The 22,773-nt window shown below is 40.1% G+C and overlaps 1 protein-coding gene across 1 annotated transcript in view; it reads right to left on the reverse strand.

Annotated features, from left to right (window-relative positions):
- Window positions 1-22,773, reverse strand: part of CHD2 (chromodomain helicase DNA binding protein 2) — a 144,332-nt gene that overhangs the window by 17,484 nt on the left and 104,075 nt on the right. Inside the window, exons 25-34 of the mRNA XM_023727811.1 lie at window positions 22,411-22,452; window positions 21,069-21,208; window positions 15,232-15,370; window positions 14,886-15,036; window positions 13,637-13,759; window positions 12,238-12,366; window positions 11,082-11,222; window positions 8,904-9,038; window positions 4,471-4,649; window positions 1,855-1,976 (exon numbers count right to left, since the gene is read on the reverse strand). Of these exons, the coding sequence (XP_023583579.1) occupies window positions 1,855-1,976; window positions 4,471-4,649; window positions 8,904-9,038; window positions 11,082-11,222; window positions 12,238-12,366; window positions 13,637-13,759; window positions 14,886-15,036; window positions 15,232-15,370; window positions 21,069-21,208; window positions 22,411-22,452 (1,301 nt within the window). The remainder of the gene's footprint in view (window positions 1-1,854; window positions 1,977-4,470; window positions 4,650-8,903; window positions 9,039-11,081; window positions 11,223-12,237; window positions 12,367-13,636; window positions 13,760-14,885; window positions 15,037-15,231; window positions 15,371-21,068; window positions 21,209-22,410; window positions 22,453-22,773) is intronic.

Below are 22,773 nucleotides of genomic sequence, written 5' to 3' on the forward strand. Positions count from 1 at the left end.
ATATAAAAACATCAGAAAACACAGTAAGTAAAAAAACAAGAAACAAAGTGAGCTAGAATCTCGTCACCAAGAGACAATTACTGGTAAAATCTGGTCTACATCTCTCCAAGTTTTTTTGAATGTTTATATGCAGATAGATTTTTAAAAACAAAAATATTACTTGGTATTGTCTTTTTTCACTTAATATACTGTGAAGATCTTCCCAGGTAAACATTTCTACTTATTTCTTTAATGGTTGAATAGTATTCCCTAATACAAATATATGGATACATCATAATCTAACTTATTTCTTATTGTTGTATATCCAAGTCATTTCCACTGTAAACATTTCAAAATCTTTAATTATCTCCTTAAAATAAATTCTTAGAAACAAAATTCTATGTCTTAGTCTTTTGATAAATCTTGTGGAATTATCACATTTTTATGCAAATAACAGGCACAGATGCCATCTGTGTTTGAAGGCTGTGCCCACCCTCCGCAAGATATTTCCGTAAGCGTGCTATGCTAAGTATTTTTTTACACAACATGTGGAAGAGAACTGGCATTGCGGCACTTGTGAGGGTGTCTCATGGCAGGAGGGCACAGCTGGCAAACAAATGCAGAAGGTGCATGTTATTTGTGTAAAAATACAGTATCCTCCAGAAAGGTTGTGACAATGTATACCTTCAGTAGAAGGATCACTATCTTTGTTATTCAACTTACACCAACTTGTGATATCTACAGTAAAGCCCTTTACCATTATGTATCCAACTTCACACCTTCATCCTAACTTTTACTTCTTGCTAATAAGAGCCTTCCCTAACTATTTCATTCCCTCCTGGGGACCCTTCGGACTAGTCTTAAAAAGTTTTTATGATGCTTAAAATTTAAACTAACAGTTAATAATATTAGTATATTACCGCTGTATGTTATTGCTATACCATATTTTTTCAAGTAAAATTAAATTATAAACTACTTGTATTACTCCAAAGCCCAACACAGTGCTGGGCATAGCATAGTTCACGCAACAAATACTGAGCACTTCCAGCGCCACTCTAAGCACATACAGCAGTGGATGAGACACAAAATCCCTGCCTTCACGGAGCTGACATGTTAGTGGGAGAAGTTTTAAATATTCACAGATTGGCCCCAAGTGGCTGATTTGGGTAAAGCCCTTGTGACAAGTCAGCAGGTCTGCAAACAGGCATGCTTACACAAGATCACCGCCCTACAACAGCAGCCAAGTCACTTCCATCCCCGTTCCCCTACGCCAAAGAAGGGGAAGCAACTTCTGGGCACCTTTTCACACTTGCTCTTCTATGTGAGCTGTTGGGACCTTATGTACAAAAGCTGGAAGGACACCAAGTACATGGCCCAGGAAACAACAGAGAAAAGTATTTTCTGCCTACAACCCTACTACCTATCAGAAGCCACATTAATAAGCTACCGTAAGATGTATGCACATAGAGGAAGGAAAGATTTGATAAATAAATGATTCCAGGACTTAAGAACACAGGGTAACACTCCCTTGTCAGAATTTTAACAGTTTGGTTCTAATACATTGGCTATTTTAACCATCTGGTCTTACTGTTAGCTTGACTACTAGTGGGGCATGTTGAGAAATTAACTGTACAAATAACAACCAGGAAGAGCACACTGTGCAGGAGAGGCTGGGCTGCAGCCTTGAGGCTGCTATCCACACACTGTGACCTGTGGTGGGTTCCTTCACTCCCCTGGACCTGTGCCTCCCTGTAACATAAAGGCAGAGAGCCAGTGACCTTTTGGGAACCAATAACCTATGAGTTTATGACCACCTCCCCAGGAAAAAAACAACAAGGATTTTTTTCTGTGGAATTGGCTTTTGTTTGTTTTAACTGGGATTAAATCTGTATTTTACCTCCTCCTCTTGAGATCTTTTCTTATGAGCCATCTTGTATAACTTATGCAGTTTTCGAGCATCAAATTCTGTAAACTTGGAAACAAAAATCCATAGGTTCCTTTAAAAAAAAAAAAAAACAGTTCTGATAAATTACAGAATTAAGAAAATAATTTCATTTATTCTTTTTATAAATGGAAAGCTACTGAATTTTGCTGTGAAATGCTCTCCAATTGCAGAATTTAAGTTACAAAAATATCCTTTTGGGTCTTTGCACCAACACCTTTACATGCTACTGAGTTTGACTGAGGGGTCTAGAGACTAGAGTTCTGTCTCATAGCTAAAAACAAAACCAAACCAAACCTGCTGCTGTTGAGTTGATTCCAACTCATAGCGACCTTACAGGACAGAGCAGAACTGCCCCACGGGGTTTCCAAGGAGCAGCTGTTGGATTCAAAGTGCCGACCTTTTAGTTAGCAGCCAAGCTCTTAACCACTGTGCCACCAGGGCTCCCTCATAACTAAAAGCCCCTCTAATTTATATCAGTGGCACCCAGGGTCAGACTCTCTCTGTAACTCAAGTCCTGCAACTCCACCTTCCCCACTTTCTGGACTCTGCCACATACTCCATCATTACCACCATCTCCCAGTCTGGGATCACCTTGGCATTGCTGTCCCTTCTTCCCTCCCAGTCATCACCAGCACCGACTGACTCCTTCCCTCCAATTCCATTGCTCTCACCCTAGTGTGGCATTACTGCCAACAGGGGAGTAATATGATAAAACCAATGTTTAGAAAGAGGAGGCAAAGTAGGTTGGAAAAAGCGTCTCGTACCATCTCAAACCTTCTAAAGAGTTGTTTCTCCATGCCGTGCCAAGACTGAAAGCCTATGTTGGCACCCTAACTATTAAACCTGCTGCATCAGATGAGAAGCCATTCACCTTCCTTTGTAAGGCCTTCTATATTAAAACTTCAGTCTTCTTAACAAACTGCCTGTTAAACTCGAGATACCTACGAGTCCCCTCAGTGCCCCACTTTCAAGCCTCTACAGAAGCCTAAAACCTCTGCATGTAAGCAATTCCACTCTGCTCTTCCACGTGCAGTGTAAGTGCCCCCACCTCTGAGACGACCTCCCTCCCCGAGTACCCTTCTGCATGAGCTTCTCCTTCCTGGACCTCCTACTACATCTGGGCTTGCACTTACCACTTCATGAGGGACAGTGTCTCAGGAATCTTACTATATTCTAAACTCTTAAAGGAAAAGAGCCCTCTCATGGGCTGCTGCGGAAACCCAGGTGGCACAGTGATTAAGAGCTATGGCTGCTAACCAAAAGGTCGGCAGTTCAAATCCACCAGGCGCCCCCTGGAAACCCTATGGGGCGGTTCTACTCTGTCCTCTAGGGTTGCTATGAGTTGGAATCAACTCAACAGCGATGGGTTTTTGGGTATGGGCTGCTGCTGGCCAACAGCACGTGCCTGGCGCACTGCAACACAGACAGCTCTGAGGGCTTAGCAGGAAGCCAAGCTGCGTGGATCTGGGCACGAGGATGACTTCTGTTATCTTCTAATGGGGATTAAATCAGGTAAAGAGAAGACCAGATGGGCTAGGTACAGACAGAATTTAGTAACAGTGTTAAGGGGAAGAAAAGTGACATTTCAGAAATTAAATCTTTTTTTTCCATGGAGGTGCAGCATGCTATGGATAGCATCATGGATAGAAGGGTTTTTTATATCCAATTTTCTCTCAAAAACTAATCCACTGAAAAAGACTATATTATACAAAGATAATCAATGACACTAACCATGAACTATGTGAGTTCAAAATAATTGAAAGAGACTTAATGTTATCATTTTCTTTTAGAAATTCTAGTCATGTTTTCTTAAAATCTCAAAAGTGAACATATAAATATATAAGCCATAATATCTTAGAAACTAACGTTCTGAATTAACTGCATTAATTCAAATTACTACTAGAGCTCTTAATTAGTATAGACCCCACCCACTGCTGTTGAATCGATTCTGACTCATAGTGGCCATGGAGGGTTTTTCCAAGGCTGTAAATCTCTACAGAAGGAGACTGCTGCCATCTTTCTCCCACGGAGCTGGTGGTGGTTTTGAACTGCCGACCTTTTGGTAGCAGCCAATCACTTTAACCACGGTGCTACCAGGGCTCCTTAATTAGTATAGAAGGAGATGAAAACAGAGAACTCATAGTTCTGGGGAATTTAAGTTTTGTTTCACCTCAGGGTTGGCAAAGAACTAAGAACCATTCCCATATTATGTCTGAACATCAACCTGGGAAGGGTGAAGTAGAGAGACCAGATGATTTCTATTCCTTCCAGTTTTAAAGAGTGAGTCTTTATTCTGAGAATAGGCTTGTAAATTCAGTATCACTATCTTTCCCTTATAAAATAAATTAATGACATCATCCTACCCACTCAAAAAGGCTGGTCTCAGTGGCTTGGCCTATATTTCAAGAAAAGGAAGTTAAAGCCTGCAGATGGGTTGCCAAGAGCTGGCTTTTGGTTTTCATCAGGTGGCTATGCCACCTTTTAAAGACAACCCACCCACACACTCCATCAAAGCAGAACAGGTAAACTGGAGGTATGTGGGTTACCTCCTCCACAGTTTGATGTGCTCCTGGTCTGAGTAGGCTTTAAGGCACTCAGCTATCCGGTCTCCGATTTTCAGCAGGCAGTTCCGGGTGTGCTCCAGCTGTTCCTGCACATTGAGTCCCTTGTCGGGTTTGTCCAGCTGTTTCAGTGCCTTTTTCACAGGCCTCATCCTCTCCTTACACTGGAACAGGGTAATAGAGTAGAGACATAAAACATCTGCAGCAAAGAAATCTTCAGTTGCTGTCTCCTAAATTCCCACTTCAGAGAAAATACAGCCCACCCTCATGGCATATAATCGCTAGAGGAGAGGGTAAAACCTGAGGAACAAGTCCCAGCACCACTGCTTAGAGCTTGATGAATGACCTCTGCACCTTACTTAGCCTCTCGAAATGCTGTTTCCATATCTGAAGCTGGGGCGTGATAATGCCTCACAAGGCCATTATGAAGATCAGAGGAGAAGCTAAATTACAGACCTAACCTGAGAACCTCCCACTACAAACTACCTAAAAGCAAGATAAAATATTTACAACTCCTTTGCTGTTGCTGTTGTCGTTAGGTGCCGTCAAGTCCGTTCCGACTCACAGCACCTGTGTATGGCATAACCCTAAGTACAACATAATGAGACGCCGCCTGGTCCTGCGTCATCCTCACAATTGGTGCTGTGTTACAGCCCGCTGTCAGCAGCCACTGTGTCAATCTATCTCATAGGAAAGGAAGAGAAAGACTTCCAAATAAAGATAGGGGACTGAACACAAGAATCTTCTTTTCTCCCTCCTCAAGCCCCACTAAAACAATATTAAAGGGAATGTCTTAAAAAGGGATAAACCCATAAAGACAGAGAAAACAACAGCACCAAAATACTGGCAGCACAGGAAACAACTTAACAGACCTGAGAAAACTGAACCCTTAACCAGCCATGCAGAGACCTGGGAACCAAACTGATATATACCGCAAACTTCCCCAAAGGCCAGGTACCTCTGGAAACAAGAGTGAGGGCTAAAAGACGATTGGATAAAGACTGCTTAAGAAGTAACAGATCCCCAGATTCCTAACAGATCCCCAGGTCTCCAACTCAGCCCAGAAAAAGATATGGAGAAGATAAAAGAAAAGGTCTCTGAACTGGGCTACACAGGCAGAGCTGAGGAGCTACTGCACTGAAAACAGGATTATATGGACATGCACACGAGAGAGCCACTGCTGAGTCTTCTGCCTCTCAGACTGAAGAACAAAGAGAGCCAAGCCTTCACCCTCAGTCAGGAGACAGGGGGATTCTTCTCCACAAAATCTGACCACCCAAGAGGAAGAACCAAAAGCTGCTGACTATCTACTGGAAGCTTCCCAATGACACAGACCATCCAGATCACCCTACAGTGAAAACTCTCAAAGTAGATCAAGCCCCACCCACATGCACAGAGCTTCCAGTGAGATTTCTAGTCCTCCACTCTTAAACATGAGGAGACACACATGGTGGTTCACTGGTAGTATTCTTGCCCTCCGTGCTGGAGACCAGGGTTAATATCCTGACCAAGGCAACTCATGTGCAGCCCATGAAAACTCTGTGGATCACAATGGTCCATTGTGCAGGGGTCCACTTGACAACAATACAGCAATTAAACACGAGGGAACAACCAGAGATTACCAAGGCATTTGAGGAAAGTACCCAACAGGAACAACAGGAAACAAAGAGAAGTATAACAAACATTCAGAGAACCAAAGGGGGTAAAAGATCTTGGAAATAAAACATGACCAAAAAAGAAAAACTCAAAAGAAATAATGAGAGATAAAGTTGAGGGAATCTCTTGGAAGTAGAGTAAAAAGCAGAAACAGAAAATGAACAAAGATAATAAAACTAGAGGACCATTCCCAGCGTCCAATATCTAAAGACAAGGAGTTCCGTAACCATAGAACTAAGAACTTAAAAAGGAGAGAATTATCACAATTCAAGACACTTTCTCAGAACTGTAGGACATGGATGTCAACCACTAGGTACCCAGCACACAATGAACTAAGACACGAGATCATGAAATTTCAGAATAAGGGAAACTCTATAAACTTCCATTCACTTAGCTATACGTTTATGATATGCGCATTTTTCAGTGTTTAATTCAACACAAAATAAAAAAGATACTCTACAGACCGGAAGCTATTTGTAATGAATGTAACAGCGAAAAGATTTGTTATCAAGAACATCTAAAGAATTCCTATAAAAAAGGTAAGAAAAGACAAATTGCCCAAATTAGGCAAAAGACGTGAACAGGAAATTCACGAGAAAAGTGAATGTCTAATAAATATTAAAATACATGTTCAACTACACTACCAGTCAGTATTCCATACCCCTTTGATTGGCAAAAATTGAGAAGTCAGAAATTACCAAGTATTTGTGGGAAGCATCTGGAACTAGCAATCATTGCTAGAAGGAATGCAAATCCCTCCAATCGCCTTCAAGAGGAGGTCAACAATATCTAATGAAGAGGTAGATAGATGTGCATGACCAGTGATGAGCCAGCATTTCTTCTCAAGCTACACACCCTAGAGAAGCTCTTACACATGTGACGTGTACAGAAAACATTTATAATTTCACTGCAGCATATTGGTAGGAGCAAACATTTAGAAAAGTTCATCAATGAGAGGAAGAAAGAACTGCAGAAGTCATAAATAAAATAACACAAAGAGTCATGTTTAAATCAGAGTCACAATTAGCAAATCAGTAAATCTCAAAAATGTAAATACTGAGGGAGGAAAAACAAGTTGCAGGATATACACAGTGCATCATTTATATAAATTTTTATAACATGGAAAAGCTATACTATTTATTGTTTATGGATACATGGGAAGCTGTGTGCCATAATGGTTAAAGAACCCAAGCTGTCATGCCAAATTGCCTGGGTCAAATCTTTGCTCCAGGTCTTAGCTATGTGACATAGGACAAGTTACTTAACCTCTCTTTGCCTTATTTTTCAATAAGCAAAATAGAGATAATTACCTGCCTCACAGGATTGTTGTAGAGAAAATACATGTAAAGCACACAAGCAGTGCTGGCTGATTATGTGAGAGCTATTATCATATCTTTACAGACATAAGTAGGAAAACTCCAAAATCACGCATGGGAATGATAATCAAATACAGAATGGTGGTTACTTCTGGGAAGGTAAGAAACAAAAATAAAGCAACTTTATTTTTGGATTCTTAAAAAGAAATTTTCAGACTTCACAAAGCTTCATGCTATCTTTATCAGTGCCTATTTTACTCCCAAAAATTTTCTGTATTTTTTAAAAGATTTCATAACATAAAAACAAGATTACATAAGCCTATGTGTGAAAGTATTTTTTAAAAATAGTATGAGGTTACAGAAGCATTAGTTATTATTTTCTCTTATAAGCACTGGGCTAAGGAAGAACTAAGAAATAGACTGGATAGCTGGCTGTGTAAAGAATTTATTCATTTATTCCATTTATTTATATACTTCTTGCATCAAAATGTACTTTATATAAGACAGAATACTTGTATTCAGGGAACTTTGAGACTGAATAAGCTATTCAAGTTGAACTATGATTTAGGAAGGCTGGGGAAAGGAAGAGAAAAGAGAGAAGGGTTGAAGTTGAGGTGTGGAAGGGAAATCATTGAATCCATCACAACCAGTTCCAGTAAAGGGCTAAGAAGCCCTCAAGACCCACTGGCCTTTATCTAATCTCACGCAAGACCGAGTCCAGACACTCCCTCCCCATCATCTTCCCTGTCCTTTATGAGGAAATAGCCATGTCCTAGCTCTTAGCACCACAGTACGATACGGCATGTTCACCACTACTCTTAACTCAGTCGGCCAGGCTGCCTGGGCTTCTACAGGGGAGAACCCCAGGCTCATCTCAAGCCATGCTGCCCCTTTGTTCTTGGTCCTCTAGCCACAGTGGTCTCTGTTACCTCCTCAAATGTACCACACTCAGTTCTGCCACATGGCCTTTGTGCATGCTGTTGTCTTGGCTTGGCATGTTCTCCCCTCATCTCTGAATCCCTTCATAGTACCAGATCTTTCTCCTCCATAGGCGTCTCAGTATTGCAAACATGATTTGTGTAGTTAAGTATCTCCTCTACTCAAGTGTAAATTTCTACAACAGAGACAGTATCTATTCAACATGTTAACTCCAGAGGCCAGAACACAGAAATGAAGGTTAGCTAAACGAATGCTTCTGTTTCTCAACTGGAAAAATGGCCTTAAGGGGCCTCTCTAACTGGGAATACAAGACATGAAATCCATTTCCTAAGCTTCTTCCTCAATGGACATTAAGAAAATCTCTTTCTGCCAGCCTCTTCAAGAGCACAATGTCTTTAGATATTAAAAGCACTGTATTTCCCAAGTAATGAACTGATTCCTCGGTCAGCTGGGCTGTGTGGCTAGCCCTGTGGCTGCAGACGCCGGCACCCTCAATTCAGGACTTACTATGCTGAACGTCTCCTGATCCAGATCATCATCCTCATCCTCTCCAATGGGGACAGGTTCACTTCCTGCTGTAATATGGACAGGACCCTGAGATCGCTTTGATTTACTCGAAGATTTGGCATCACCACCTTTAGGCTTTTAAAAAAAAGTAGTCATTGTCATTTGTGCAATCCTGCCTTGCCATCTGGACTTCTTAACTACAGCACATCACTACAGTGGGTAAATATAATGGCTTTGGTTTATGAAGAGGATTTTATAAAGTCCACTGAGACATCATGAAGCCAGATCCACACGATTGATAGTTGAATCATACATCATTCCCATTTCTGTCTCTCAACACGTCCCATTATAATTTCAGCTTCATCAATGCTATTTTGGACTTCTATAAATTGCACAAAAATGCCATCAAAAGGTTATGATTGTAAATTGGTAGAACACTTGTGGCACATCACGTACTAACTTTTATTAATAGCTTACAAATGGACATACCCTTTGATCTAGGAATTATGAGTGACTGAAATCTACACGAATCAACAGGGATAAATCTCAAAAATAAATGAAATGAAAGGCTGCAGAAGGATACATATATTATGACTTCGTGTATGAACATTTAAAAACATATAAAACAATACCATGCTTTGTTTATGGTTATATAATATGAAGTAAAAGTAGAAAACCATGGATGGGAAGGCCTCAAACCAACTAGAGAGCAGTGGTTATCTCTGGGAAGAGAAAAGAGGGAGAGAGAGTAATGAAACTCAAGAGTGGTAATGGAGGGGAGCTTCAACAGCATCAGTAATGTGTTCATGAAACACAACTACTCTAGCCAAAATGAAAAAAAAAAGCCACTTGAAGTAAACATGAAAAGATATTAATAACAGCTGTAATATCTGAGTAGTGGATAAAATAAAATGTTTAACTGTTATTTGTGCATTTATTTTTTTAAGTATTTCACTTAAAAAAAAAGTATCATTTTTTGGTGGCACAAATGCAAGATATTTGTCAAAGTACAGTTTATAACATTAAACACTTCAAAGCAATTTCAATACAGGAGATTTAAATTGCTTCTAATATGTTATAACCAAACACACTCCTTTCCATCTATTAAAAATGATCTTCCCCCAGACATCCTTTTAGTTAAGTGGTGAAGTCACTCCTAAGGTTCACCCTTCATCCAAAGATTAGACAGGCCCATAAAACATAACGAGACTAACGGGGCACAGCCACCCAGGGGCAAGGACTAGAAGGCAGGAGGGGACAGGAAAGCTGGTAATAGGGAAATGAAGGTCGAGAAAGAAGAGTGTTGACATGTCATGGGGTTGTTAACCAATGTCATAAAACAATGTATGTACTAACTGTTTAATAAGAAGCTAGTTTGTTCTGTAAACCTTCATCTAAAGTACAATTAAAAAATAGGATCTTAACAGTTATTTATTCACTTGTAAAGTGAATATACTGCTTTTCAATATATTGCTCACAACATATTGCTAGAAGAGGAAAAAACACTACCCAAACAGTCTGATCTGATTTTTATTTTAAATATATGCTTATATGCATAAGACAAAAGTTCCAAAGCTGCACATCAAGAAACCTACTAGAGTTATCACTCGATAGTGGAATTATAGGCACGTTTCATTTGTTTATATATTTTAACACTGATAAAGCATTACTTGCAAAATATTTTCTCCAGAAGTCAGCAAGTATCCATGCAATACACTGCACTGAAATTCTGTGGTTTGGAATGAACTTCCTAGAACTCCCAATGTGATGCTTTTATAATAGCAGGGTTTTTAATCCATTTACACTCCAAAAGCTTTAACTCTGTTTTGAATCCTAAACCCTTCAAATATTCTAATTGCTCTGTACATTGCGCTCTTCTACCATGAATCTGAGAACATTTCAGGCAGTAACACGTCCTATCTCATTCACATGGGTCCCCAAGAAGTATGAAATAAGAGATCAAGTAAAGGCCTTCCGTATTAAAGAACACCCCAAACCTGTATGACCCTCTCTCTCTGCAAAGAGGGGTGTAGGCATCCCTTCTACAACCCCATCTTCCTTCTAGGATAAATCCACAAAAAGACAATTGTTTCAGGGTCCTCCAACCCCATTCTAGTTCTAAATCCTAAAATTTTCAGAAGTTGTGAATATCTTAATAAGTAAGATGACATCAAATACCTTCTCCTTCTTCTCTTTCGACTTCTTCCTTTCTTTGTCCCCGTCTTTGTCTTTCCTCAAACTCATTTGTTTCTCTTTGTTCTCCTTGTTCTCTTTTTTCTTCTGTTTCTTCTTCATTGGGCTTTTTTCTAAGCCATCATCCTACAAAACAAATAGGTCCCCAGGGCTATGAGCTTTTGCCACCAAGTTTAGATTTATTTATTTTCCAGAGAAAGATGCACTGCCCCAGATGGTTCATTCCTGCGTCCAGGCACACACAATTCTACCAACAACCAAGCTCACTCTGTAAAGTCAGATGCTCTTAATTTATATCCCCTCATTTAATTTTCATAGCAACCCTTCAACATAGGCATTATCATTCCCATTTCACAGATGAAAGAAACTGAGAACCAAAGAGATCAAGTCAATTCCAACTCATAGCGACCCTACAGGACAGAGTAGAACTGCCCCATAGGGTTTCCAAGGAGTGGCTGGTGGATTCAATCTCCAGACCTTTTGGTTAGCAGCCAAACGCTTAACCACTGCACCACCAGGGCTCCTTAACTGGTAAGGCTACTAGTATTTGAATTCATGTCTGTATGCCTCAAATCCATGCCACTTCCTGCAGCCAGTGCTGGTCCTCTTGGAGCTAGTTTCAAAGTACAATTAAACTCTAAGAGTAACAGAATAAAATTCCATAGTCATCACTCACCGAAACAAACTCCACACAGAAAGATAACAATTTACTTTTTACTTTGCTTAGATGAGAGGCTGCAAACTGGGAGTCCTTGGGCCAAACCCAACAAACAGATGAGTTTTGTTTGGCCCAACAATTAACTGAGCTGCTCAACAGCTGCCCCCTTTACATTAGGCATAAACTCTCTGGATAACCACAGTCCCCACCACTCCCTTTCATTCCCAACAATGAGGCTGACTGTCAACTGCCATTTACCATCAAAACTTGTTATCAGTCTCTTCATTTACTTCCATTATCTATGAATCTGCAGCTGCTAATTTATAACAACTGTATTCCTCTGACAAGTTAAACAAAGACGTATATATATTCTATTTTCATTTTATCTACTCCCCATGTACACCAAACAATGGTTCTACCATACCAGCTGGCACAAATAATGCAGCAAAAAAAATAACCCTCAACTGAAATCCAGCCGCATACCTTTACTTCCCCCTCCTCTGATGGATTATCTGAGTGTCTAGGAGATGAAAACTCAATTCCATGCTCATCTTTCAGCCTGGGCGCTTTGTTCTCTTTCTTTACTCGAGGTTTCCGCTTCTTTAATTTGGCCTGGAAAGGGAGAGAAAATGATGACAAAACTACAAATCAAGTTCCCCAAAAGCATGACCAAATAATGGTATGACTTTTTGAAGCAGTAGCAGCCACATAATTCAAATAAGAGAACTGAGAAGAAATCAGAAGAGTGCAATCAATTATACCTAGGGGAAAAAAAAGAAACTCTGTGGTCCTTATACATATCGTACACTATATAAAAATAGCCATACCCTCAAACTATTGATTGCATTTTTTTCTTTGAATTCATCCTAAAGATGTAATTCAAAAGAAGGAAAAACACCTTATATACAAAGATAGACATAAAGATCGTCTTGCCAATAATAACACAACATTAGAAAACTTATAAGAGCAAGCTATATGTGAAAATTAAAAAAAAGATTAAAATAGTGTTTATCCACTCAAACACGATACAGTAATCTAAAATAAGCATAAGCACAATCTAGTCTCTCTCTCCAGAATCCAGCACATAGTACATACCCATCCTATTATCTGGAAAATGACACTACTATATGAAAAGAGGGCACAAAATTAAAGGTATGGGATTGTGATTTTTTTTCCTAAAATTTATTTTGTTTATAATAATGTGAAATTAATACAAATGGCACAGCTCTAAGAACATTTAAGGACGATGCACACACAAGGGCTGCAGGTGCAGAATGTAACTTACAGTGTCTCCTAACTGTGCCTCCCCATCTTTCTAGCCCTGAGTTAAAAGTAAGTTCGGGAAATCAAAAAGGAGATAAAGCTCAGATGAGTAAATTAACAACCAAGTTGGTAGTTTTCACTGAGCAAGTAAGGCAATTATAACTGAAATCCAGTTTTTCGGAAGTATCTGTGAGTTCCAATTATTCATCCTGTCTCTGGGACCCATTATTACAAATAACCCAGAGTTGGATATAACAATGCGCAAACCCAGTTCAACACAGTAACCAGAACTATGTTCTAAAATTGAGGAAGCACTACAAATAATCAGCAACACGATGTCTGGATAGTAGCACTGTGGAAAAAGGAGGACTATTTTGAGGCAATATTAAGCTTGTAAAGCATTTGTAAGAAAAGTTGCCAAGACTTTTAGGTCAATTATTAAATGAAAATTTCTATCATTACCAACCAACCCAACTACCACTGGAACCTCGAAAGCAACACCTGACCAAGAGAAGGCATACAGCGTTCTGTGCCATGCCCGAAGTGGGCATCTCTCCTACCTAAGTGCAGGGTTAGAGCCTCAGCCCCTGAGGAGCACCCACCTGGTGGCCACACTCACCTCTTCCCCGCCTTTCACGACCCCCTTCTTCTCCAGACCCTTCCTGAGTAACTTCAGCAAGTAGTCCGCTCGGGTCTGCAGCTGCTTTCCCTGAGGCTTTTTATCACTCTCCACGGGCAGAATCTTCAACAGGAAAGAAGAGAAGCACCCACCACCACCCCACATCCAGGTTAGTGGATCAGGATAAACAGAGACCACAAGTCCTAAGCACAGTCCTTTCCCTCCCCAACCACCCGAGATACAAAGCCTCAGATCCTATCTCATGTCCATGGCTCCCAATCACCGACAATCCCTCATGAGCCGTTCTCGTTTTACAAAATGGGATGGAGAAATCCAGCTCTCCCACTGGCTCCTACCTGTGCTGTTAACAGGGTAGAACAACTCAGGTAGGAGGGGCTTGTTGGCTTCATCTGCTAGAGCATCCCAGCCGTCGTGGATTTCCTCCTTCCAGGAGCAGGGACTCCCTGGAGCTAGGTTAAAGCTTCATTTTAGATTTAAAATGCTTCTTAGAGCATTGCCGGAGAGCACTGAGCTATGCCAGGACATGATCCTTTCCCTGCTACTTCAGTTGGACCTCTCGGTCCAGACTGGATTTGATCTCAGTGTTTTTGGCAGGGTGCTGTCACCCTCTTAAAACCCACATGGGATGAGCATTATTGATGTGCCAGGCAAAGCCCTTCCAGGAGCACAGCATGGAGCGAATCCTACTGAAATCTGAGCCTGTCAGCTGCCCTTCCTTACCGCTCTAACATGGCCTTGCTGCTCGGTAGCCTGACTCACAATGAAAAGGTTGGGAGGCTCAATTTTGTGGGAGAAGTGCAGTCAAAGTTTAATTCCATTACAAAAAATACCAAGGTGTGGCTCATTCTTTGTGTGTAGAACTGAAATATGGTTGTTTCCAATATAGTTTTAAACAGAGGCTAAGGCCAAGAAATGCTTTTATTATTAAGACTCTTACCCTGGTATTTGTTGCAATGAGACGTGACCTATAATAAAATCAGAATTTTAAGATTCCTCCTGTAACTGCCCAAAACCTCACTGGGCTACTGTCTTCCCCTTGATCTTCATCTATGAAACAGTGCCACAGTTCCCTAAAGATAGTACCATCTCCAAGAATAAAGAAATACCAGGAATTTACTAATGTATTCATTTAATTTTTATTGTATTAAATTAATTTTACAAAATTGATTTTGTAAAAATATTACACAGCCAGTCGTCTAGAAATCTCCAGCGTCACAGAGCTACTTACTTTGTCAGTTAATTTCAGCTCCGGATCAGTTTTAATTAGCTCCCAGTTTCCATAGCCATGTTCGTAAATTCCCAGCAACAGGCGAGAATCATCCTCCACTCCCCACTCTACGTCAAAATGTGCAGCTTTGACACGACAGCTTAAACAGTACCTAAAAGGATTTTAAAACCAGGAGCACATTAGAAGAGACGTCTCTCTGATTTTGGAAATGAACACAAATTATCTTAACAAGACAAAGTATTCTGATATGTTACAGAAAAAAACACTGAAAACACCATGTAATTTTAATTTCAGATCTATTTTCTCGTGGCACAACCACTCATACGTGTACACACAGTGCACTCACTTTTTTTTTTCTTCAGGGTCCACAGGGATAGATTTATGCAGCATCTCAAACTCTTCTTCATGTTGGATAATAGATTTCACGTTAACCTGAACCCCAGAGATCTTGATTGTTGGGCCTCTCCTTTTCCCTGGTCCTTTCCCTAAAGTACACCAATTTTACAATAGATAAAATGATAGCTCACCAAAGTTCCACAGACAACATGTATCAGCAAGCCCTCAACTCTTATTCCTTCAAGTATTTCTCCTGCTTAATGTTAGTTCAAAAATATAATCTATAGAACAAAAAATTTTCAATTAATATTTTGTAAAGTGACCTCTGAACAATAAAGTTTTTGGACTTAGGATTTCTTAAATCCACTGACATTTATAATTGTATTTTAATCTCACTATTTTTTTAATTATATTTTGGTTGTAAAATCAATGAACTAAAAGAAGCTTCTGAAAATATAATACCTAACTACCACGTTAGCAGATTTACAAAAAAAACAAGCATTTTAAAAATGAAATCATTTGATCTTCACAGTATCTCTACTGAAGAAGTATAAGATCAAGTTAATACCTTACACATTTGAATTGATAAAGGCTGGCATGTATAGGTTATACTAGACCAAGTTTCAAATTAAAAGAATCCTAGAAATAGAAATAAAACCCTGCCATTCTACTCAAAAAGTCAAGGTTGAAATCTAGGAGATAATGCCAATAGTTTGTGAGAGGGAAAGATGGCTCAGAGTCTTAAAAAAGATAGATATGCATTTTTTACATTCAGGCTGATAAAATGGCACTACCATATAAACAAACATAAACAGTTAATTTAGGAATTCTTATCCAATCCACTCGAGTTTCACGTGTAAATGCTACTCTCAATAACACTGAAGAGGGCTGGAACAAAATATAATAAAAGGGAAAGAACACTGCTCTGAAAATCAGAAATCTGGGATTTATTCCAAAATCTACACAAACTATCCTCCACCCCTTCTTTCCCCTACTTCCAGTTATTAACCTCTCCAGGAATCAGTTTTCACATCTGTAAAATAAGAGTTTCAACAGGAAAAAAAAAAAAAAAAAAAACAGAAAAGGCAAAGGACAGATTCACAGAAAGGGAAATACAAATGATTCCCAACATGAACAATGCTGGACCTCACTCATAGTAAGAGGAATGCACGTACCATACACATCATTTTTAACCCATCAGGTTGGGAAAATTCAAAAATCTGAAAACATTATGTTGATGAGACTAAGAAGAAACAGACACTGTCATACATTGCTAGTAGGAGTGTAAACTGTGAAACAAGACAATACTGTCGACTCTAATTCTAGTTATTTACTCCTACAGATACGCTCCACACGTGCAAAATGGCATACATATAAAATTATTTACTTCAACACCGTAAGCAAAAGATTGAAAAGCTAAATGTCCACCCATAGGAGCCTAATTAATTATAATATATCCATAAAGGATTATGTAGCCCTTAAAAAAAAATCAGGTAGTAGATGAACCTCTGAAACTACTTCCCTGAGATAATCTTTAAACCTTAAACCAAAAACATCCCCTGAAGTCTTAAAACCAAACACTAGTTTAGCTTAACTAGCAAAGAATGTCTGCCTTAAACACTGTGCTCTTTTAAGATTTATCTATATGGGATCAAACTGACAACAGCAACTCGAAAGAACAGATAGGAAACTTAGGCTGATTCCTACGAGACGGAGTCAGACAAGTCTCTTCTCTCTGTCATCTTTACCAATTCTGATACCAACCATCCCTCCCACAGCACCCTCTACTGGGTTTGATAATTCATCGCAATGGCCACAGAACTCACAGACCATACTCACAATCATGGGGTTTATTAGGGAAGTAACAGGTCACAATTCAGGCTCAGGAACACTCAAGATACAGTTCTTCCATCAGGACAGCCTCTCCCCATCTGTGCTCACAGGCATGCCTCTCCCTGGCCCTTGGCCTCTGTCCAAAGGCATTCAGCTTTCTCTCTCCACAGGCTGGGAAGCCCACCACACCATCTCTTGCTGGCAGGTCTCTGCTGTTGGGTCTTTCCTGTCACTGCTTCTCATCGTCTTCAAGGTTAGAGCTTGCTGTCTCCTGGGTCCAGGAGCTTCTTAGCACAGGGATCTCAGGTCCAAAGGACGTGCTGGCTCCTGGCTGTTCTTCCTTGAAGGTGCTGGAATTTTCCTTTCTGCTCTGGAATTGGCTTTCTTTTAAGGCAAAAGTGACCAATGCCCTTGGTGGGTCACAATTACCCTATCACACAGTCCTGCCCAATCACCTGGGTGGGAGTTACACGACCATGGCTAGAAAGGCCACACAAAAGTAATCAATCGCACTGCACTGTCTCTTCAGCTTCTGCTTCCCAGTTCCTTAGAAATCTCCATGTGCCTTGGTATCTATTTTACCACATCTCTCCTCTACTTGCTTATTTAATCTCTTTGATATCTCAAATGAGACTGACTCAAAACACACCCTACACTAATCTTGTCTCATTAACATAACAAAGACAACCCATTCCCAAACAGGATTATAACCACAGGCATAGACACTAGAATTCACAACACATATTTTTGAGGGACACAATTTAACCTGTAACATTACCCCTTTTGGCCCCCAAAGATTCATGTCCCTGCCATGTGCAAAGCACGTTCACCCCATCACATCATCCCAAAGTCTTAAATCAACTCCAAGTCCAAAATCCCATCTTCTGAATCATCTAAATCAAATATGAGTGAGACTTTAGACAGATTCCATCCTGGGGCAAAATTCCTCTTCATCTGTGAACCTGTGAAATCTAGATTACAAGTCATTTGTTTCCAAAGCACAATGGTGGAACAGGTACAAGGTAGACATTTCCATTACAAAAGGGAGAAATTTGAGGAAAAGAAGAGGTAACAGGCACCAAGCAAGTCCAAAACCCGGCAGAACAATTTACATTAGCTCTCAAGGCTTGAAAACAATCCCCTGTTCTCTGAGACAATTTGAACAATGGCCCCGTTCTCCAGACTCCGGGTGTTGGCCACGCCCTCTGGATTCCGGGTGGAGGACCCTCAGCCCTGGGCTTCAGCTCTGCCTTCTAGGCCCTATAGGACAGCAACTCTGCTCCCTCAGCTTTAGACAGCCCCATTCTCCTCATCATCCGAGTGGCAACCCCACCCCCTTGGCCCCAGAAGACCCTGTTCTGCCCCTTGGGCATGGCGGCCCCACCCCCTGGCACCTTAACAGTATCGCCACACTCCAGAACCGAACTGGTGAAGATCCAACTCTGAAACCTAGGAGGCTGTGGCCCCACCCTTGGAAACCAGTAAGGCCCTACTTCCTGTGCTCCTTCCAACAGTTCTGCTGATCTCTAAGCTGCTCCAGGGATGGTCCTTTTCTTTTCTTGGAGGACAAAAGATGGAGCTCCTTTGGCCTGCTTCCTGCCTGTAGAATTTCAAGAGGCAGACAGCGCTCTTTCCTTTCGCTCTTTCTCTGTTCCCTTCAGTCTAAGCTGATGGGTTTTCTGCTGTGGAAATTGGCTAGATCCATCAGTCACAGGCTTAATCTCTTTAACAAAAGATTGTGTAGGCAACGTCCTTGGTGAACATTCTGGAACACGTGTCCTTAGTTTGTACAACAAAATTTTCCAAATCTTTAAGTTCTGTTTTCATTTTGCACAGTTCATTTTTAATTCCATTTCTTTCCTCTTGCATTTTACTATAAGCAGCAAGGAGAAACCACATGGCCCCATTAAGATTTTGCTTACAAATTTCAGCAGCCAGACATCCAAGTTCATCATTTACAAGTTCTACCTTCCACCAAACATTTGAACATAATTGAGACAAGGTCTTGGAAACTGTATAAAAAACATCGCCCTTCCTCCATTATCCATTATCACATATGTTCATCATTTTCTTTTACAGCCTCACCAGACACATATTTAACGACCACATTTCTAGCAACATTCTGTTGCTGGCACCATATGTATTCTCTAAGACAACAGACACTATCTCTATAGCTCTCCTCACTTCCTCCTAAGCCCTCACCAGAATTGCCTTTGACGTTCATAATTCTACCAACAGTCTCTTCAAGGCAATCTAGGCTTTTATTATTAGGCACTTTAAAACTCTTCCAGCCTCTACCCATTACCCAATTCCAAAACTGCTTCTGTATTTTAGGTATCTGTTAGAGCAGCACCCCACTCTTCTGGTACCAAATAATTGTGTCTTAGTTATCTAGTGCTGCTATAACAAAAACACTACAAGTGGATGGCTTTAACAAACAGAAATTTATTTTCTCATAGTTTAGGAGGCTAGAAGTCCAAATTCAGGGTGCTGGCTGTAGGGTGGAAAGCTTTCTCTCTCTGTCAGCTCAGGGGGAAGGTCCTTATTCCTTGGCTCCTTGGTGATCATCATGTAGCTTGGTATCTCTCTTCCCCCATCTCTGCTTCTTTCACTTTCTTGTTTAGTCGATTTTATATCTTGAAAGAGACAGACTTAAGACACACCCTACACTAATCCTGTCTCATTAACATAACAAAGACAACCTGTTCCCAAATGGGATTATAACCACAGGCATAGAGGTTAGAATTTACAACACATATTTTTAGGGAACACAATTCAATCCATAACATAAGTTATCTTTTTTTTATTTTTTGCCATGTGAATGTACTCTTATTCAAAACAATTACAAAGAATATTAAAAAAAAAAAAAAAAGTAAAACTTAAATACACTTTGGGAGTGCTTAAAAGGACATATTCAGATCATTATCCTAACTACTCAAGTTACTTAAGTTTCTTTCACAAAGAAAGAACATGTATTTTTAAGAGTTTTCACTAGATCTAAGATATTTCTATAAACTTCAATAATATTCTGAAGAAGAAAATTTCAGAGCATAAATACTTCATTGGTTAATAATAATAGCTAACACTGTAGCCCATACATTATGCTAAGTACTTTACATGCATAGCCTTATTCAACCGATCGTCCAAATCCTCTGAGGTACTATTTCTCCATTTGGCAAATGGTTAGAGAGTTGCTGGGATATAACTTGAACAAGGCCTTGTAGATAGTAAATGGCAGAAGCAAGACTCCAGGTAACTGGTGGCCTCCAAAGCCTGGACCCTTACCCATAACTCGAGAGCATCTCCTCAGCCTTACTTAGCGTAGTGAGGAGTGACAGAAGAATAGAGGAAATGGCAGAGACAAACCACAGTCTAGTGAACTGTTTCTTTGTTTGAGGTTTGCAATGAGAGTATCCTACGAGACCTGTCCCCTCACAAACATCTCCACACTTCCCACTTTCAGAGACGTACCACTTGGGACAGGCAAAAACACTTTCTGGTCCCTAAGAAAAAGCATACTACAGGTCGTGTCCAATTACAACAAATTCTAGCCCTATCAAAGCTGTTTAGAATATTCATCCAATATCTTACTTACTTCTATTAACTTTCTAACTCAAGTCTGTCACAATGCAACAATAAGTATATGTATATCCAAGATTATTAATAATGCCTGTGGTCTAGAATTTCCTCATTTGCAGCCAAATATTGGATGTGTCCACTCGGCTCTGCCTACTCAGCTCTTAACATCTTCCAACCCAATTTAAACTTTCTATCACAAAATAAACCATTTCAACTTGCTCATCACTCCACATACTTCCTGCAAATCAACTTCATTTGTGAGTAGATCTTTGGGATCTTACAACATTGAGCTCACATAAAGGCAGGTAAGAACACACACCTCAAAGCATCAGAAAAGCGTGACATACAACTGTATTCTAAAAGAGCCCTTTAGCAACAGAAATCCAAGTATACAAATGGCAGGTTTTGAATGATCTCTGAAACTTACTGACTTACCCTCGCTGGCATTTTCTTTCAGCTGTTCTTCGTATTCCTGCATTGCTGATGCACAGCTGTTGTGAATTAGTTCACCCAGGCGCTTCAGATCTGCCACAGACTTATCTACCAACTCAGCATCCCGTGCTATGCACTCCAGCCTGAGGAAGGACAAATATGGGGATACTTCAAGGCCCTGTGCCCAGTTTTCTAACATCACACTTACCACTAGGCTTCACGTAAGCTTACTCCTACAAAGATACTTTTCTCTGCTTTCCTTCATTGGCCACTCCAAGGCTAATGTCTAGAAATCTGGCTGCCAAAAGGTGCCAGGCCCACTATTCTAAACCCTGATCATTTTTACTGTAACTTGCTCGAAGACAGGCATTCTACTCCTGGGTAGTCAGCAACAGTCCCAGAGAGATGCACCTCATTTTCTCGGCTTCTCTGTGGCTTACTGTTACACATCACCATTTCCTCTCCAAATGGAGAGGGCAAAACAAAACATAAAGGCTTGGAACTTTCATCCACTCTAGAAGTTTATCAGCAGTAGAAGAAGGGAATCTGGTATTTCCTTTAAACCAGTACTAATATTTAAAGGTGGAACTGCTGACTTTGTACAAAGCAAAATACCAGACTAGTTGAAATGAGCTCTGTTAAAATTAACCTTCCAAATTCATTTTCTGAATGCCTGTAGAACAGTAACAACAGGTGACCCTTTTGGAAGTCACCATTAGCAAGAAGGAGCCCTGGTGGCACAGTGGTTAAGAGTTCGGCTGCTAACCAAAAGGTCGGCAGTTCAAATCCACTAGCTGCTCCTTGGGAAGACTATGGGGCAGTTCTACCCTGTTCTATAGGGTCACTATGAGTCATAACCGACTTGACAGCACCCAACAACAATTAGCAAGGCATTATAAGCTCTTTGCACTGAATCCTGATGACGGCCCTATTTAGTAGAAGATTACAAAACCACCAAGAGCCTTTTACCTTTGGCATTACTAAATCTAAGAACTAGAATACAAATAATAACCACGTACATTCTCCTCAACAGGAGTTATGTGAACATCACTTCTGGAAATTATTTCTTTGTACTACAGTGTTGAATGTATTTGCTTCATCTTCCTCACTAAGGTAAAATCTCTGTGGGGATGATTTGTCATTAACATCTTTGTTACCCTTCCCGAGAGCCTAGCACAGTGACAGACATGCACAAACACTGCACGCATTAATCAATGTTTGTAAAAAAAAGTTTCCATTTAAAAAAAAGTTCCCAGCATTAGTATTAAATGAAAAAAAAATTTTAAAGACTTATTATACAATAAAACTGAAAAAGTGACCAATAAAAAACTATTAGTGAGCTTACCGTTCAAGAGGGAGACCAAACTTCTTATAAGCCTTGATGAACCTAAGAATATGATAAAAAATAAAAATACATTAAAAAAGACAGAGACTTTAGCTATGTTAATGTCAACATATCCTATGATGAAATATGAGTCGTGTAAACTGTCAAAATAGATTAGGCCCAACCCTTTCAATCACCACTAAATAAATATTAAATGTCTTTGAAACTAGTCAATTTAAAATAATGAGTGCTAAAAATCTACTCGAATTAAAGATCAACTTTATCCTCAGTGACTACTGATACCCCATTAAACTGCTTAGAGACATAATAGAGAACTGTGTCTTAACTCTAACAGTATCCTGTTTAGAAAGTACAAGTTTAAGG

The sequence above is a fragment of the Trichechus manatus genome, unplaced genomic scaffold, assembly GCF_000243295.1.
Source record: "Trichechus manatus latirostris isolate Lorelei unplaced genomic scaffold, TriManLat1.0 scaffold00019, whole genome shotgun sequence".
Taxonomy (NCBI): domain Eukaryota; kingdom Metazoa; phylum Chordata; class Mammalia; order Sirenia; family Trichechidae; genus Trichechus; species Trichechus manatus.